The 15,000-nt window shown below is 38.9% G+C and overlaps 1 protein-coding gene across 1 annotated transcript; it reads right to left on the bottom strand.

Moving 5' to 3' along the window:
- Window positions 1–11,437: 11,437 nt before the first annotated feature.
- LOC138059111 (uncharacterized) lies at window positions 11,438–12,325 on the bottom strand. Its single transcript, XM_068904641.1, has one exon. It carries the CDS (start codon window positions 12,323–12,325, stop codon window positions 11,438–11,440), a length of 888 nt encoding a protein of 295 aa, XP_068760742.1.
- Window positions 12,326–15,000: the final 2,675 nt, after the last annotated feature.

Genomic DNA, 15,000 nt, shown 5'->3' with positions numbered 1-15,000 from the left:
TATTGATGCATACTTTATTTATTCCACTTTATTTCTGAAAACAAGATCATTTACAATTCGATGTATTTCATTGAAACACGCCAGCTTGGCTTAGAACCAGAATTGGCTAGAAAGGACAAACTTCAAACAAGATCTCCAACAAATTACCTGTACGTGCTCTAAACAAACTTCTGAAAACACAAGCTGGTGATATTTCTCCTTATACTTTTACGAGAACTCATTGCAATTACATGTTTAGAACATAAGTATAAAATTCTTGTCACTGTCGAGGCACATCGAAGGAGCAACAAAACTTCTTGTTCGTTTGCATTTTAAGGCCAAACAAACCAGCAACAGATCGATTATTTCTGTTCAAAAAGAGTACAGATGATTGTTATGCAATTCCAGTTAACAATTAAAATTCGAGTTTCATTCCTGAACAAAGGAAAAAACGACTAAACCACGTTTTAGAAATATGCATCCACTTGAAATAACTCATCCGTAGAAATAACAAAGCATTTGTGGAGTAACTTCTTCCACCAACTTCAAGCTATTACTGGTGTACCGTTTTGTCGTTGTCATTCTCTTTGTCTCTTCTTTCGTTTCTGTTCTTCTGACATAGGCCGTCCAGGCATCTTGCAACCTTAGTAGATTCGAAATTAAAAATCTTAAGACATACCAAAAACTGCAATTCAGAGCAAAAAGCAGCCCTAAAGAAATTAAAAATGAACACTCAGCTTTAAGTTTATATCCCTCCAATGCTTGACTTGAATAACTACAGCTATATTATGTTAAACCTGGATTGAAACCAGCAGCCCTAAAGAAATTAAAAATGAACACTCAGCTTTAAGTTTATATCCCTCCAATGCTTGACTTGAATAACTACAGCTATATTATGTTAAACCTGGATTGAAACCAGCGAAAAATGCAAGAAAAATATATTTTGCAAACTGTACATGAACACGAAGAGCTTTGCTGATGTAGCATGGCTGTGTAGCCGCGACGAGCCGCAGAAAGAGAGCGAAAAATTAAGCCTCGTTCAGGAGTGAGTGTGAGTGTCTGACCTGCCTTGAGCCTGCGATCCAATCAACAACCAGTCCCAGGTCAGCGGTCAACTTCAAAAAAAAAGCTGACCTCGATAAGGTCTAACTTGAGCCCGCGATATGGTCACGTGATACTGGTCTGCAGATATCTTGTTCTGATAGGTGTCAATTGACCATAACATTGATGTCCAATATCAAAGATGTATGCTGTAAACTACAATGCTAGACATATTTAGTTGGAACACTTCACGAATAATCCAGAATCATCGTGTTACAAGATCATAGCTTATACCACATCCCCCTCCCCCAATTCAATGTTGTGTGAGAATTTTTCGGGCTACTACTAGTAGTTGTGGAAATCAACATTGGAGGAAGGAGGAAACGCGGATGGGTGTTCAAACAAATGTGACGAGTATTGTATTTGCTTCAAGGAAATCGGCAAATCTGTAGAGGTGTAGATCAGAAGTCAAGTCTCTTTAGAAAAGAAGTAAACTTGTTACTAAGATAAACGGATTGTCTCTTTGCATGCTTTGCATTAAAAAAGGTGGGCAGTTGGTCTGAACATGATGATAATCAAGGAATATGTGTTGGAGAGTTTTTTGAAGGCCAAATACTTATAAATACTATGTGGTGTGTAAAGGAACATCTTTAATACGCTGTTTTTCCGCGTTTCCATGTAAAGTAGTTGACACTGTGTACTTTGATTAACGTAGCGTGCACATGACATTGGGGGCTTTAATTATTATCGAGACGAGAATCGATCGAAATAAGGGCGATCTTCCTTGCACTGGTACTGATGTTGGCATTTGAAGGCGTGACAACTGTTAGCGAAGGGAATAAAGCTAGAGAGGTGGGGTCGCTGACGTCTTGTGAGGTTCGGTGTGTATTTAATAATATATCGAGTGGTGCCGATATGGAGCTGGTACCAACTCAAGAAGAATCTACAGGATAATTAAATTAAAATGGACTTAATGTATGCAAATTGCAATTGAGAAGTGATTGTCAACGATTCACCGTGCGATTCACCAGATACTTTAGCTCGATATGTAAGCGGGCAAAGAGTTTCCGGGCATAAGAACCATCCTATCCCGAGGTTGTAATCTAAACTAGTTTGTAAATGTGAAATTAAAACAATCCCGTAACATTTCCTGCTATTGCGGCACGGTTCACCATGGTGAATCGTTTGTTTACAGAAATGAACTGTTTATCTTTCAGCTTACCGACGGTTCACCATGGTGAACCGTTGAGATTCATGATTCGAAACCATGTCATCACAGACCAGTGATTGCAAAAGTCTAATTACGTTGTCATATTTTCAAGCCTATACATTTCTTCCTTATAACAAGCATTAGAGGGGCAGAATTTGGAAAGCATTCATTGAGTTACTTCACCATTGTGCATACATAAATTAACCTAATTAATGTAGGTAAACAGTGGTATGGTCAGAAGGCGAGTATGACAAACAATGGACTCGTTTTGCACTTTAACAGGGAAATTACAGACTAGTCGTTTTTCATTAATTAATAACAGGTGTCGTTTTCATTAGCTTTATATTTTCAGGGTTTCAGCCTGAGTTTTTCAAAAGCGGAGCACCAACCATTGCCGATGAACTGTTCTTTTGCTAGAACTGATTTAGTCAGTCAGTCCTATCGCGTAAAGAAAGGTCTTCAGGGCCTGTAATATATTTGCATAGCTATTCTGACTCCTTGGTATATAAAATATGTCAATCAACGCCGACCGTTGCACTTGATAATCATGTCAGTCCATCTGGGAATAGAGCCTATTAAAGTCTTCAGAGGACAAAATGTACTTATCACACGAGTTTGGAACTGTTGGAATATTGCACAGCATATATGGAATCGCACGGCTTCATACCAACGCACACCAATACTCATACAATGCTAGACATATTTAATCCAGAATCATCGTGTTACAAGATCGTAGCTTATACCACATCCCCCTCCCCCCAATTCAATGTTGTGTGAGAATGCTACTACTAGTAGTTGTGGAAATCAACATTGGAGGAAGGGGGAAACGCGGATGGGTGTTCCAACAAATGTGACGAGTATTGTAGGTATAGTGTAAACTGGAGTATTGCCTCCTCGATGAGCTCTAAACTTGAGCCCGTGATATGGTTATGTGATACTGGTCATATTGGCATACATGAAGGGGCGGACGGACGGACGTACGAACGTTCATGACGTCATGGCTATAAAACCAAATTTTCTCACATCGGTGGGTTACCATATTTTCTTAGCTATGGTGCTCAGCACACACAGAGCTCCGCTATTACTTATTTCAGATGCAGAAAATGGTCTTACTTTAAGAATACACTCCTCGTTTTCATTTTTGGTTTAAGGACTGGAGGTATTATTTCCCAACAAAAACAGAAAATCAGTTCAACACTACATATTAAAGAATGGCATGGCCATTCAAATTGAAATTTTATTCTGCCCCTTTCAAACGCACTAACGCAGCAATATGATTATTATGCTACTTGTAGACACTGGAAGTATGCCACTCCCAAGCTTACATATCTAAAGTAGTATATAGAACGATGAATTTTACTTTAATACTCAACAAAATTATAATCCCGCAAACAATTTTCTGAATATCTTCCAGACTTGAGTGACCCTGGCTAGTTCTTTTTCAACTCTGTGAGTCCATTAGAAATAGAAAATGAAATAATGAACACTCCATTAAACAAAGCACATGGCTTATACTCCTTTCCAAGTCGAATATTAAGATCGGCAAAGCATATTATAAGCCAGCCTCTGTCGGTTCTTATTAATAGATCGATTGAAAATGGAAAATATCCCTCAAAATTAAAACTTGCTAAAGTTATCCCACTATATAAATGTAATGATGAATCTGACCCGTCAACTACAGACCCATATAGTTACTCTCAATTTTCAGTCGAATTTTCGAAAAAATGCTGTATTATCATCTCAAATCGGATTTCGAAAGATACAATATCCTTGACAACTCACAGTATGGATTTCGTGAGAAAAGATCTACCAAGCATGCTATTTTGGACATAATCAAATTCAAACCAATAAAAATGAAAAGCTGTACACATGCAGTATATTTACTGATCTCCAGAAGGCTTTTGACACCGTAAACCACTCAATATTACTGCAGAAATTGAGTCACTATGGGATATGAGGCATTGTAAATGATTGGTTTACCTATCTTGTGGGACGTAAGCAGATTACTGAAATTGGACCCAGAAATAAATCTAGTAAAGAAATGCTACTATCTGGAGTCCCACAAGGATCGGTTCCAGGACCCCTGCTCTTCCTTATATAAGTAAATGATATTTGCAATAGCTGTAACGAAATGAAGTTTTATTTGTTTGGGGACGACACAAACCTTTTATATGCAGATAAAAACCTCAAATCGCTTGAGTCCACAGTAAACAACGAGCTTTCTAAGGTTTATACTTGGCTAACAGCAAACAAGTTATCTCTAAATATAAATTCGTAATTTTTTGACCATCTCAGCAATTCCTATCTTTCTTTAGCGTGGTTATTGACAAGAACCTCTCTTGGAAACATCACATCTCTTACATTTGCTTCAAAATAAGCATCTCAATTGCTATTGTTGCCAGATTAAGACATTTCATACCTTTGCATACTTTACATCACTTATCCAACCTTATTTATTGTATGGAATTGAAGAATATGGCTGTGCTGGAAAAACCTACAGAACCAAAATCCTATGCCTCCAGAAACAGGCCCTCCGCCTTATGTTTTTTGGTGACTATAAATCCCACGCAGTACCTTTCTTCATCTCCTCTAATCTATTACCACTAGACCTTCTTTATTTCAAATCAGTTGCTATCTTAATGCATGATGTCTTCAATAATTTATTGCCACCCCAAATAACTAATATTTTTAATTTCCAATCAAATATTCACCCCTATAACACAAGATCATCATCAAGAGGTAATGTCTCCGTGCAATACTCTAGATTAGAAAAACAAAATAAGTCCTTTTCATGGGTCAGTGTTAAAGTCTGGAACAGCCTACCTGTTGAAATGCGTCACACACCCAAACCGAATTTTAAACGCTAAATTCATAATTTGAATCTCCAAAAGTTCTCGGGAGCAGATGATTACATTAACCTACCTGATTTGATCAAAAACTGAAAATATCTCGTAAACTCAGTGTAATATATTTGCATAATCTATAATTCATCCCGCTCTTTGCATAGTCCATAATTAATCCACTTTTGTCAGTTGTTTCTCATACCATGGCTATGTTTGCTTAACTTAAGTACTCAAAGTAATATAACTTTCTTTCTACTCTAAATCTTGTTGTAATCGGCTAAGTCATTTTCTCTTATCGTAAATCTTGTTTCTTTAACTGTACACATCTAGTCCTAGTTCTTTATCAATGTATTTTCAATTCTCTTGTTTTACCTGTTACTTTATTGTAAGTTACTATTTTCATTCTGTTAGGTTGTTCTGTTGTTATTTGTTATGCGTCAAAACCACTGCTCGCCTCGAATAGCTGTAGCTAACTGTGAGCAGTGCCTATCTTAGTTTGTATGTTTTTAATCTTTAATAAACTTAAGGTGTTAAGGTTGAAGGTAATGTAAACTATATGTATTACACAAATTCATTACACCCAATTAAAAGCCAACATGATAGAAAAACTCAAAGAACGGTCCTTAGTCTATGTTTAATGAACATGCAATTACCATTGAATCTCAATATAGCCAAGAACGAGTATTTTCTTTGGTGATAATATACATTGAATCTCTGAATTTGTGTGAGTGGCATACAAATGGCATTTGGAGGTCCTGTTGTTTAACAACTTCAAGGGCCTGAGGAAGGTCAGGTTCTTTCATGTGAAAAGCATTTACAGATTCATTGTAGTAAGATGTGGTCATAACATGTAGAGCAACGAAAATGCCATAGTTTGGATTAAACCATATATTGATTATCCTGCCAAACTCTGGCAAGCCATTACCACTAAGTTTACAAATGCATCTTTATCTGGTTTATAGAGTATTGCATGGATTTGAACACTCTCCAGGGAGTATCATCATGTGTAGCATCATGGAGTCTTGTTAATTTTTCAACGTTTACTACTAATATCTCCTTATCATCATCATCATCAAGTACTTCTTCTTCCTTGAAAATGGGGCCTTCATCAACATGACCAAACTTCAAATAGTCTGCATGATACCTTTTTGATAGCGACAACGAAATGTTTTTGAATTTTTTTATGATCTTGGCTTGATGTTTAAAATAACAATGCTTTGCCTCAAACCACATGCACCAAGAACGCACTAAGGACCCAAATTTCAAAATTAAAGAGGGAAGGCGAATAAGGTAGTGCTGTTTGGGTATGATATTGGAGGTATAAAGAGACTTAAATAAGCTTAAGTGCCTCTTAATGAGGTCTTTTATGTAAACAATGTTTTTATTCTATGAAAGATACATTGATATTTCGGACGAAATTCTAGATAATCATGTACTGGAAGTGTTACAAATGTTCCCTACCATGGTTTAAGCAGATAGCAAGAGGGCTACACGTATAAGAAAGGAAAGTTCGAGAATGCATGCACTGGGTTGATCCTGATGGAGTACTTTTGAGGACACCAGAACTCCAAACAACACACAGAAGGGGATACATTGTAAATTCACCTCGAGTTTGATTCCATTTAGATGGACATCAGAAACTAATCCGTTGGCGTTTTGTCATTCATGGTATGATTGACAGCTTTTCAAGAATGATTATTTTTTTGAGATGTTCTAGTAAAAATAAGGCCTCAACTGGTCTCTCATACTTTCTGGAAGGTGTAGAGATGTTTGGCTTACCATCATGGGCACAAGGGAGCTCTTTTTTCAATCATCTTTAGATTATCTTTTGTTTAAACAGAAATATTGGTTTTTGGTCGTGTGCACTTGAAGAGAGACATATGGATATACAGCTGTAATTGCACCTGTTTCAACCTAAGTAAATAATTATTACAGCCTTTAGGTTCAGCCATTAGTTTCATTTTTTTTTTGGAAGAAGTATTACGCCAAGACCCAGTCGACCCCGGGGGACCTTAAGTGTTAGGTCTTAGTTCTCAAGGGACTTTATTTTCGTAACACCCCGTATCAAAGGCAACCCGGTTTAACCTCATGGAGGGTCTAGTTTGCCTTAATCTGCAGGCCACCTCACTGTTTAAACCATCAAATGTTCATAAGGAAACTCTAAATCTGGATTTAGAAGCAAAACATTGCCATCCTTGGATCCCAAACATCACTAGCTTTCAACTGATCAAGTGACATGGGTGCACTCACTCACTCTCTGAAGTAAACATTTCTGGAACCATATAAACAGCAATTTGACAAGCATTGAGGCAGAGAGTCAACACTACTGGATATTGGGGATGTTATACGAATGTAACATGGAAAGCACCATCAGTGCTCTTCAAGCACAAGTTGCTAAGATCATAGGTTGTTCAGAGAACTGAAGAACCAAATACTGCTGGAATAGGAGGCGTCTACCTGTACAATATATGTCAGCAGGCCCAAGTCACTATGCCCTAGTTAGGGGGACACACCCGCCATCACAACTCTACATGTACCAACTCTCCCAACTAGGTGTAAATGAAGTCACACGTATCCATGCTCGTTGAAGTTCTTGAATCCACACTCCTACCATACTACAACCCCAAGCCAGGAATGTCAAATATTATAGAAAGCCAAGGAATGTAAAACGTATGAATAATTCCGACGAAATTTACCTTGATGGTGTCCTGACTTCATGATATTAAAAACCAGCTTCTAAACGAAAACGTCCCAATGAAATTGTGATCCAAAAAACTGAGTGGACTGGACTAAATTTATACAAGAAACTTGATAAATTATGTAAGATTAATCAGAGACAATCACGCAAAAGACAAAGTTCGCAATAAAACAAGCGAAAGTGACTAATGATAACTCATCAATAGTTGGATGCGTCATACATGAATTGTAGCCGAAAAAAAAAGAAAAGCTACATTTCAGACGTTTTGCGGTTACACTCCAGCCTCAAAAGGCACTTGGGCTAACAAGCGTTGCCTTTCTTTAGAAAACTAAGAAAAACTATAAATTCAGCCTTTGGGCAATACCTATAATACGTGATCTTTTGTTGACATCCCAATACATTTGCAAAGTTCAAGCGTGTTTACATTAATTGCCTTCTTCAGTTTCATTTCTGATCCACCCACTGGTAGTGAACTGTACGGTGGCCCACAAGGGACATGCCATTTCGTGATCAGTTTTCCTGCTTCCAATTTTTAAATTCCAAATTTGGAGTATTACAAAGGAATTTCTAGTTTTTAGAATCGCTGGGATACCAAGCAATTAACACCTGTACAACATGGCTGCCATCATGGATGATAACAGTGTTGTTGCAAACTCTTGGGTAGATGAGGTAAGTTTCTGATTCTAGTTATGTAGTAGCTGTGTAACGATCTTAATTATTGTTTAGTGTGGTTGAAATGGCTTTTAAGGCTGCTAAATTCTAGGCTCTACTTTATTTGCTAGGCGTATTTGTTTGAGTGCAAATGTCGAATACCATTTTTATTTAACCTCTGCTTAAACTGAATGTTGTCAGGCCAGGAATGCAATTGCAAATGCAAGACGGGTGCTGTCTATTATTTAAAATGATTTTGAAAGGAACCGATTTTCTGCCAAAATCGATAGTGATTTTAAAAAGATTGATTATTCTTGATAACAGATAAAATTTTTTCGTTCTGTGATTTGCGGCTAACTACTATTGACTGACTGATCAGTGCAAGAACTAATGGATTTGATGAATCAAATGATCGGTGGAACGCATTTCCGATCATTTATTTATTTGATTGCTTACAACAAGTATGATAATTAGGGACTGATCATAAAGTACGAGTTGGGGACTGGAGAAATTCGATCTGTCACTGCAGCATTTTCAGGAGCCCACCACTTGCCGTACCCTAATGTATTTTTTTTTTACAGAGAAAGCAATATCCGTGCCCTTTATGGTGCATGACTGCTCTTGGCCCACCTCATTTTCCAGGCGTTTGAAGGATGGCGCACTCCCAATTTCTCAAAACCCCATCTACTTATGATCTGTGGCGCTTAATGGGCTTGTGCCAATGTATATAACTGAACTACTGGATAGATATGTACCGCTGTGTCCACTACGATCTTCATCTAGGGGTCTACTGAAGGTTCCTCGGTCCAATACTAAGTATGGCGACATATCATTTTCCATTGGTGCACCAACACTTTGGAATAGCCTACCTGATCATTTGAGACTTGCAACTGACCTCTGTTCTTTTAAGCGTGATCTTAAGACTTATTAGCTGCGGTTACACTAGCCATTTTGCCCTTGGGTAACTGGCTTTTTCCCACGGGGAAGCATTTTCTTATGTGTAACCGATCTGCCCAAAGGGAAATAGCCTCCGGGAAATTTCTGTGGATACGGCAAAGAGAACAAAGGAATTGCCCATGACAGTTCCAGATGTAAGTCTTATGGTTAACAAGACCCCAGAGCGGCTCAACCAATCACAAGACTGCCGAACGCAAGAAAGCACGTGCGGTGATGAACTGTGTAAACAACATGGCTGGCTTTCGCGCAATGATGTGAGCATTGTTCACGTTTCTATTTGTATTGTAGATTATACTTTAATTTGATGGCATTTCCTGTTTCTACAGTAATGATATCGAACAGGATCCAGCTAGTGCTGTTCAGTGTAGAAATGGATATCTGTTTGAGCAGCGTAGTGTTGAGCAAGCTGGCCCTTCCTAGCTTGTGCAAGAACCGCCAAATGTAAATCAGTATCAGCAGTTTCCTTGTTTTCCCGTTGGAGGCCATTTCCAGTTTCTTCCATCTGGTCGTCCTTGTTGCCCAGCCGAAAGCACCAGCAGTTGCGGGTCTTTACCAAGTGAATCCACTGAAGCGAAAAGCAAGGGTTGTAGCTGGTCAAATCCAGAGGTGAAATGCCTGATATCAGCTTACAAACAACATCACAACTTGCTAAAAGCAACGAGAAGCGCTCACAGCAAGAAAAGTGTATGGGAGAGTATCATGGATGAATTTATTCAATTGTGCAGGGAAGCTGGAATCAACACATGGAAAACTTTAGTGCAGATTAAAGAAAAATGGAGAGGCGTATTCGATAAATACAAAAGTGTTAGTGACAACAACAACAGGACCGGACCAGACCGCAAGACCTGCGAATTTTATGATGACATCGATGAATTCATGGCCAGCTCAGACAAAGTCAACCCCAAATTTGTGAAGGAAACCAACATGGCTTCACATAAGAGAAAAGGCAGTGAAGAAGTGAGTGCGGGCGAGGAAGGTGATTGCGTAGCAACAACTGCTGATCCTATTACCGATACGGAACCAGGAGAAGACGACAACACCAAAATCAAACAACCAAATCAAAAGAAAAATCCGTCAGGTCTTCAACGAAAAAAGCGAAAGACGACAAGTATTGATTCCACGGACACAGAAAGTGCCATACTCCACATGTTTGAGGCCCAGCAAGAGGCATTTCAAAGATCGGAAGAGAAAGACGAACGAATGCTGCAGGCCATGATGAAGTGTCAAGAAGATGCTCAGAGGAGACACCAGGAATTTACTGTCGCTGTTTTAGCGAAATTAGGGGACATTTTCGCTTCCAAAAAGTAAATTTTACTTGTTAACTATGCGTTTCAGAAAATAGGGAAGTACTTGAATGGTTTGTCAGCATTTGTTGATATTTGAATTTGAACGACTTTTATGCAAATTTTCTTGTTACTGCGTTACAGGGACACAGAATCGGTGTTTTGTTGAAATCACATTTGTTAGTTTATCAAGTTGACTTCTCGCCGCTAACTGAGAGCTTTCGTGATTAACTTTCAACAAAGTTTATTTGAATTCATGTTTCGAATCACATATTAAAGAATTAGGCTTGTTTCAAAGGTCCTTCGATTGTAGTGTGTTTCAGACGTCTAATTTAATTCAGTCGCATTTTGTTAAAAACAAATTAGGGGGTTTGTACGTATGTACGAAATAATTCAAATTGGTGTTTTGCAACGGTGTTCCAAACAGTTATAATTTATGAATTGAGATCGGCATGGCACCAACACGACGTTTGAAACGGGCCTTATTAAATAATTAACATGAAATTGAACGACTCCGTTTTGCAAATTTCAAATCTTTTCTTATTCCGCGAAAGTGCGCGCGAAACACCCCAAAGAGAGTCTGCCGCGAAGGAATATACAGCTCTTTTAGGACGGGGTGCGATTTCTGTTGATCTAAAAGTTGTTTGACAGTCCATGTTTTTTTCCAGAGATAAAAGTTAACTTTAACCATGATTTACAGGTATTGCATTCTTTTTCATGTAATGTGGTATCTGACTTTTTAACACGGTTTAAAGCCTGGCAAAAATACACAACTTCACTGGCTTGCAACGTGTTCAATAACAGCTTGTAGCACACCTCTAGCAGCTTGTGTGGGTGTACCAACATCACTGTGATTTTCATCCTCATCACTATCATCGTGGCCTCCATCAAATTCCTCATTTCTCATGATGCAGATGTTGTGTAAAACACAACATGCAACGATTGTGTCCGGAATTCTCTTGTGGTCCTCGTCTAGGCGTTTCAGTAAAACTCTCCATTTCCCTTTAATCAGGCCAAATGCATGTTCAGAAATTATTCGTGCTTTAGAAAGTTCCTTATTGAACTTTTTCTGATCTTCAGTAAGGGCACCATTATCTTTAAGTACTGGTAGAAGCCAGGTCTTTAGGGGGTAGGCAGAGTCTGCAACCACAAGGGGGCGAATTATGGTACCTCCTAAATCAAGGGTAGGCTCCATGAGAATGTCTTCATCTTCTGCTGCCCAGTAAAAGTCAGTTAAGCGCAACATTCGGGCATCATGCAGGCTTCCAGGGAATCCTGCTGCAACGGATAAAAATAGTCCTGTATAATCCACTACCCCTTGAACAAGGCAGCTATAGAAATATTTGCGGTTGAAATAATCCTCGTGATTGATTAGTGGTACTTTGATTGGTATGTGACTTCCGTCAATCACCGCAACTACATTTGGAACCTTGCTCTTCATGGAAAATCCTTGGACTTTTTTTATGACATCTGCTCTTGCAGAAGGGAACGTTATGATTTCGTTTTGAAAGTTGCAGAGTTCTTGCACAAATTCGTGGCAGCAGCTAATTACCGTAGGTTTCGCTAGTCCCATCATTAATCCACAGGATCGGTAGCACTCGCCGGTTGCTAAACGCCATAAACTAGCAGCCACTCGCTTGTCCACTGGAATAGCCTCGCGCATCCTAGTGTTTTGACGTTCCATGTTTGGCCCTACAAGTTGGCAGATAAATTCAAAAGTTCCTCGAGACACTCTAAAGTTCTCTTTCCACCAGTGGTCAATCACTCTGTCATTTAGAAGTCCTTGGAACCAGTTCTGCGGACGTGGAAATACCCAAGCATGCCTCTTCTTGCGAGCGGCAAGTCAATGTCTAAAATATAAATGGGAAAGTTGCAAGGACTGGAGAAAGCATGACTGATGTCGACGTCTTCATTGCCTTCTTAAAATAAAGCGCTGAATCGCTGAACTCAATTGAGGTGGACGATTTAAGAGAAGCGCTGTGACAATTACCGAAATTAAGCCAAAGAAAAGTTCGTCGTTCAGATCTTCCATGTTTACATGCAGGTAACTTTCCCGCCAAATCAGGTTAACGCTTACCTTCCCCTTGGGTAATTTACAAGCGTGTAACTGCAAACGGGAAGTCGATCATAACCCAGGGTAAACCCAACCTAAGCCGTAACCCGAAGGTTGCCCATGGGCAAGAGGTCTAATGTAACCGCACCTATTGTTCTGCGAGTCTTTTTATTAGGGTTAAGTTAGGATCTGCTTTCTCTTTTAGTGGATCTTGTAAACTTGATATGCAGCGCCTTAGAACTTTAGGATCATGTGCGCTAAATTAAGATTATTATTATTATTATTATTATTATTAGTATTATTATGATCATGATCAGTGCAGGTATGGCACAGTGCTGAGAGCACTGGCCTCCCACCAATGTGGCCCAGGTTCGATTCCCAGGCTCGGCATCATATGTGGCTTGAGTTTGTTGGCTCTCTACTTTACACCTAGAGGTTTTTCTCTGGGTACTCTGGTTTTCCCCTCTCCTCAAAAAGTAACATTTGACTTGATTTCAATTATTATGGTTGATTTCAGTTTACAGTGTCCCCAGTTAGTGCTTGAGACGACTATAGACACTTAAATAAATCTCCTTTCCTTTTCTTTCCCTCAAATCATTAAATTTCTTGGGTTGCACTAATATTATAGGATGACATTGATGTTGCTGCAGGTGTGCAAGTTTCTTGAAGAAAGAGGGTTGGGAAATGACATTATACAACTTTTTAGAGACGACAAGGTATTTTTACTGACATGTATGGGACACAAATTACCACCATAAGTCCCTGAGCTCTAGATCTGTGTAAGCAAACTGCTAAGAGAAAATATCAACAGTTTGTATGAAAGAGATCCAGTTGGCCATTTTCAATATGGACACACATTATTATCTTTCAAAATGCAACAATCCTGTGGTTTTATCTTGGCAGCTTGTTAGATACCCAAAACATTTTATCCATTAACTGTCTTTTTCTTTTACTTAAATATCACTGTTTAGTGATAAACAGTATTTGATGGGTTTAATTAATAGCTGCACTGTAACTTCAAATTAATGCAAGAGCTTGCCGTAACCATGTCTGTATTTGTGTTACAGCAGCAAATGCTGCACCTTATCCTGATTGCTTTTACTATTGCTTATTTATCAAAGATGGATGCCACTGCTATTCAAGTAGCAAGTGATGATATTTTGAAGAATGAATATCACTAAACCCCAGAGGAGATTCTTTATTCTGTGAAGAAAGGGAAGATGAGAAAAAGAAACTGAATAATGATAACAGAAAAAAGGAACTTTTGAAACGCTTTTAAGAGGAAGGAAAGAAAAGAAAATCGCTGGAAAGGAAAAATCCCAAAATAACGTAAAGGAATCAACTGGCACAAGTGATACTGATATCACCAAAAAAAACAAGGAAGATTTCGCTTGGATGGCTGAATTACGATGAGAAGATTAAAAACTACAAACATGTAAAAGAAATTCAAGGAGGTGAGACAAAACCAATTTCAGTTCCCTCTAGCTTTACAAAAGAAGACGTACTACAGGAAGCCATCAAAGTGTATTTATCTAAAGAAGACGAGCTAAATATGGAGGTTGAACTAGGAAATTTTAAAGCAGCAGCAATAAAAGAAGATGACCTGGGAGTACTTTTTACTGTTGAGAATTATTATAAAACCTACACGTTGTCACATGCTAGGTTTTACTTGATGAAGCCTAAGGTAGTCGCAGTTTTGGATGATGAGTCACTGATGAAAAGCCCATTGGGTAGCAATGAAGGCTCCTCATCTGGTTTATTGGGTACCAGTGAGGAATGTGTTGCTCTACGAGCAGAGCATGCGAAGAATCACTAGAAGCTGATTGCCAGAAGGAGGAACACAAAAGACAAAAGTTGGAGAAGAAGAAAGAACATCCTGACTTGGAAGACAACCAGAATATTGAACGTCTGAGGGAAGCGACGAAGTCAAGAACACCTTCAGAGCATGGAAAGAGAGAGGCCCGCTTTACTATTGCTGTCCGACATCCACGTTTTGGCACATTTCGAAGGCGGTTTCGAATAGATGCTGTTATGTCTTCTGTGTATAACTAGTTGGGTTCTCTTCAAACTGAACGTCCATACTTCATGTTAAAATTCGTACACACCCATCTTCACCTGTTTCAGTTGCCGCAAACAATGTATTAGTCATGGACGTCTGTGCAAAGCTGACGATCCAGAGGTCAGTTTTCTTGCACACGGTCCAGAAAAAGAGGGGCTATCTTCAAATGATGACACTCCGTTACACAGTGTTTCTGAGCTGGATTACATCCCAGAAGATGACGAGC

Source organism: Montipora capricornis, chromosome 1, assembly GCF_036669925.1.
Source record: "Montipora capricornis isolate CH-2021 chromosome 1, ASM3666992v2, whole genome shotgun sequence".
Taxonomy (NCBI): domain Eukaryota; kingdom Metazoa; phylum Cnidaria; class Anthozoa; order Scleractinia; family Acroporidae; genus Montipora; species Montipora capricornis.
This window is presented reverse-complemented; position numbering and strand designations above follow the sequence as displayed.

Bases quoted from the DNA above. Each gene is read 5' to 3' on its own strand.
- LOC138059111 (XM_068904641.1), bottom strand. From the start codon at position 12,325: ATGCGCGAGGCTATTCCAGTGGACAAGCGAGTGGCTGCTAGTTTATGG.